This window comes from Aulonocara sp. 'chitande type north' Nkhata Bay, linkage group LG12, assembly GCF_057382095.1.
Source record: "Aulonocara sp. 'chitande type north' Nkhata Bay isolate Kocher_YH1m ecotype deep benthic linkage group LG12, A_spYH_male_GT1.1, whole genome shotgun sequence".
In the NCBI taxonomy this organism is placed as follows: domain Eukaryota; kingdom Metazoa; phylum Chordata; class Actinopteri; order Cichliformes; family Cichlidae; genus Aulonocara; species Aulonocara sp. 'chitande type north' Nkhata Bay.
The window spans coordinates 9,288,018-9,292,851 of record NC_141355.1 but is presented as its reverse complement, the minus strand read 5'-3'; the positions used below and the strand labels follow the sequence as shown (position 1 = coordinate 9,292,851).

Genomic DNA, 4,834 nt, shown 5'->3' with positions numbered 1-4,834 from the left:
AACTATTGTTATATTATGATTTATATTGCTATGTTTTATTATTGTATCCCTGACCCTTCGCCACTCACACCTCCACCCTGTATCTTCCTCCCTCTCTCCCTCATTGTGGTTACTGTCCTCTAGGCTCAAATGCTGTCTGCCACAGTGTCTGTTGACATCAAAGCACTGGCCATTTCTAAAGCCTATGAAAGGCAGGAAGAGGGTGGGAGACAACAGGCCTGTGTTCAATCCCGCACACCTCTGCCAACACAGCAAAGACAGCCAAGACAACTGCCTTGAATATTTAGCTTTCTTTTCCTTAACAATTGAACAGCCATAAAAGGAAAAAAGGGGTGGCAAAGAGCTGCCTGCAGTGAGATACATGATATAAACAAAAGGAACAGCTGTGAGATAAAAGAGTAAAAAATAAATGGCATGATTTGCAACCTGTAATAAAGTCATAAATTCACCTGAACAATAAACAAACAAACATACCACTTAAGAATATTTATTTTTAAATATTTATTGCCTATTGAGAAATATATATATTCACAGTCACATGAAAAGACAGGAGCTACTGGACGTTCAACCTTAAACTACTGAAGTTAGCCTAGCATAGCATATAGGCACTTTAACAAAGGAGCCTGATTCCATTCAAAATCATTAAAATACACTGAAAGTGAGCTCTAAAGTATAACTGACTCTTTATATTTTCTTTATTTAAGCCATTAGAAATGTCATGTTGTACTTTAGCAGATTAGCAAGCCTATGGCGCTAATAAGTCTTCTAAGCTAAACTAACTTGCTAGCTGGAGACTTAGCAAACAGATATTAAACAGGATACATTACAGTTTCTTTTTTTTTAAAAAAACTAATAGTTGTATATTCAAAAATGATTATTTAGCTTATGAGCTTTTATAAAGTTAGATAAACCTTGAATACTAAACTTTTTTTAGCCACTTTAGGCTTGGAGGACAAGTTAAACTGTGAGCACTGATATCTCCCATTATGTTAATATATAAGTGTGTTAATATATGAATAGTTGTGGTTCTTGATAAACACTAATTATTTTCCATCTCATCTGATGCTCCTCTGTACTCACCGGCAAGCTGCTAAGTGTTTCTCTCTGCTCTCTGGTCCTTGGCAGATATTGCAAACTGGGTTTTTCCAGCGTTTTTGTTGAAAACAGTTGCCTGCTGCGTCCAAAACTGACACTATGAGAACAGAGAGTGAACCAAAATATTATGTTGGGGCTCGACCAGCTGAACAATGAGCTGAAATCCACTGTAAACCTCCATAAAGCTGCAGTTTAAGCAATAATTCTCAGCAGGTTTCTCACTACAAGCGGTTAGTTATGTAATGTTACTTTGCTTCATGATGATACAATATCATTATTAAAAACATTAGCTGTGGAAACTTTAAATTAAGTTCACTGCCAAATAAATTAATGTCTACAACATTTTCACTCAATCAAGGTTATTTTAGTAAATTAAAAGTAAACTAAAAGTTAAAACTACATGTTTTTTAAAAATCAGTTAAATAAAATAAAACAGAAACAAAAACTAGACTAAAACACATGTGAGATGACTGAGTAAACTTGGAAAACTAACTAAAATAAAATTTAAAATATCTAAAGGAAATATCCTCAGTTTTAGTATATTTTAGTTTGGTTTAGTTATAGATTTATTTAGAGCTTGCCCTTTGAGTCAGCTGCTTATAAAATTATGTTTATTTTGTTTATTATAGTACAGGTACTGATTTTGCTAAGACTTGTCTTTGACATATGCTCTTTGTACAATAATAATTAATAAAACTAAAAACTAACACTGAAAATGATCAAAACTAAACCAAAATAAACATTTTCCAACAAGAAAAACTAATCTGAAAGAAGAGAATCCTCTCTTTAAACCAAATAAAAACAAAGAGTCAAAATGAATGAATGGATTGAACAAGGGATTAGAAAATACAAAACTATAATAACTCTGATCAGTATCATTAGTTTTATTGACTTAAGCAGTCAAATTAAAAAACTTTATGTACTTCAATTTCATGTTTGTATTGTACAGATTAATATGATTACATTTTTTCAACATTTCTGTATTATCATTACAAGCTGCAAAGGAGTCATTTTAGAGCACTCCTTTTTCCACCATCACAGGTGATTTCTCACCTGAGAGCTCCACACCTTACAGTGACTGATACTGACATTTCCCTTAACTGTAAGCACATGCAAGAAGCGCCTGCAGCTAAGATGTCGTCATGAAAAACAACCCAGAGAACTGGTTTGAGCCGGTAGAGTGACTATCAGAGCAGGGAGATTAGCAGGCAGAGTGATCTGTGTGTCTGCAGCTAAGCCTACATACACGGCCTACCATAGACCACAGACATAAAAACCACCAAAAATGATTTGAAATTTGGATGTTAATGGAGTGGGTGATTGTCTTAATAAAGGGCCCATTTATGGTTAACTTGAAGATAAAGAATCAGAGGGTGAGGAGTCAAACCCTCAACTCATCTAAACCCTCTAATGCTACTTAGACAAGCTCTTATCTAGAAGCCTTGCATGATTAAATAGAGTCCAGTGTAAAATACACTGTGTGGAGAAAGCTGCTCACCTCCCTACCCTCCCATCCTAGCCTGAGCCAAACTGGTTTACACCGGTCTGGTAAAGAGCTGTGAGGGAAACCCAGTGAAGGTTAACCACATCCTCTCGTGAGTAACTCTATCCTCTTTGAATGCCCTCTGCTGTGTCACAGTGAAGAACATTAGAGGTAGAAATGTGCTGATAGTGTCTTTTTTGGTTGTTTTGTTTGCTCACTAAGAAATAAACCCTATCCTAGATTACATGACTCAACTCTACACACAAGCTGTTACACTACTCTGTGATCTATCCACCTGCACTTAACGTCAAAGACAAAGGTCATTTACATCATTATTTACCCATTTCTATGGTAACTTGAATTGTGTCTGACATGAGGGTTTTCCCTGTGTGTGACTAACACTGAGCACATAGGTCAAGCTCTGAGTGTGATGTCATTTTTTTAAAAAGCTAAAAGTATTTCATGTAGACTCGAGACTATTTTGTAACACTTAAAATGCCCCGTGTATACTCTAATGCAGTATAACAGTGTTAAGCCCACAAATCTAATGTGCCACAAATGTTGACCTGATGTGCCCTGATTGGTGGTTACCAAAGACCATGTGTGACACGTGTAAGAAAGATGAACAAGGATTCAGTTATAGTATACAACAAAATAATTTATTTTATAAAATTACAAACAAAAGGAACTTTTCATAAATGCAGTTCATTGTGCTGAGACATGTTGGTGACAATAACACATTGGCCACTAATAACTTGTAGTCGTACAACAAAGTAAAGCTGAGGGACAAGGCATGTGTTCAGGATAGGCATTCATACAGGCAGGTTCCAGGGCACCATGAAGTCTCACATTGCAGCTGTGCGCCATCATCAGCACAGCGATTTGCATCAGTACAGTCACGCACCCACAAGAGTGCATCAGTAAATTCAAGTCTGCATGAAGACTTAAATGTATTCCCTTCATATTCCCACTTAGTTCATGTCGCTCCAGCCCGCTCCGGGCAGGACTCCGCGCTGTCCCCTCCGTCCATGAGGCGACAGCCGCCGCACGCCGCCGGCTGAGCTTTCTTTTTTCCTTCGGCACCTGACGCTCGTCTCCAGGCGACAGGTGAGCCACAGCCCAGACACACCGGGAGTGTTCTCAACATTCGGCTCACACACGAGCCGACACACAGAGAGACAAAGGCGGTGAAACTGCTAAAACACAGTCAGCGCAGTTTGAACATCTGCCGCACCATCCCCGCAATCTGCAGGAACTTGTCCTTCTTTCGCTGCTTCAGAGCCATCAGTGCCCGGGCCGTCTCCTCCGGATCCTGCGTGTAGGAGAATATGCTCCTCACTCTCTCCTCCGCCTTCATGTCGCCCGTTTTCTGGAAAAGCCTCATCAGCGCGTCCTGGTTGACGTTCTCGAAAATGTTGGCCACGGCTTTCTTGCGGTGCGCCGTGTCGAACTTGTTGCCGTGGACGGATGGGCTGACCCGGCGGCATTCAGAGGATGCGTAGGAAGACATCTTAGCTTTTTGTGTCTGTAGAGTATAGTTTCTCCGCTCCAGCTGTGGCCCTCCAACTCGGTAAGGGGGAGTTGTTCGGTGCGCACTGTTTCTGTGGAGCGGCTCAGGCTTGAACGTTAGGCTGGGTGAGTGCCGTTGAGCATGAGCGGTAGGATATTTATGGAGGCAGTGTGGGGTGTGAGTTTGCCGGGACGCACTCCCAGCCGGTGACATCAGTAGTTGTGAAGCAAACAGACGCACCGCCCCTCCGAGCCCAACGTATTAGAGAGTCCCTAACCACTCCCCACACACACACACACACACACACACACACACACACACACACACACACACACACACACACACACACAGGGAGAAGCCTGATGAAACCATTGTGCGCTTTATCTGTAAGGCCTGTTGATTACAGTAACTTAACTGCTTAACAGAAATGCTCTGTTATGAAAACTGAATTCTGTGTGCCACGATAACTGACAAGGGTCTCCTTAAAGAAATCAAAAGATTCTGAAGAATTCATTCGCGTTGGTATTTCTCCATCGACACAACTTTGTGCTGAACATTGGGGGCGACAAGATCTCTGTCTAAATCAATCTGGGTAAATTCCTAGATGATTAAACATGCAACTATTTTGCTGGTAATAACTGAAACGAGTAAAGAAAATCAACAGCCTATTTATGCAAGATAATTCAGATAATTTTATTGCGGGGGTTATATTGGTTGGGTCTAATTATTGCGGGGGTCATAACCCC

At 40.2% G+C, this 4,834-nt stretch overlaps 1 protein-coding gene across 1 annotated transcript; it reads right to left on the bottom strand.

Moving 5' to 3' along the window:
- Window positions 1-3,215: 3,215 nt before the first annotated feature.
- Window positions 3,216-4,303, bottom strand: tcima (transcriptional and immune response regulator a). The gene has a single exon (XM_086312847.1). The coding sequence runs from the start codon at window positions 4,299-4,301 to the stop codon at window positions 3,786-3,788; it is 516 nt and encodes a 171-aa protein (XP_086168973.1). The 5' UTR covers window positions 4,302-4,303; the 3' UTR covers window positions 3,216-3,785.
- Window positions 4,304-4,834: the final 531 nt, after the last annotated feature.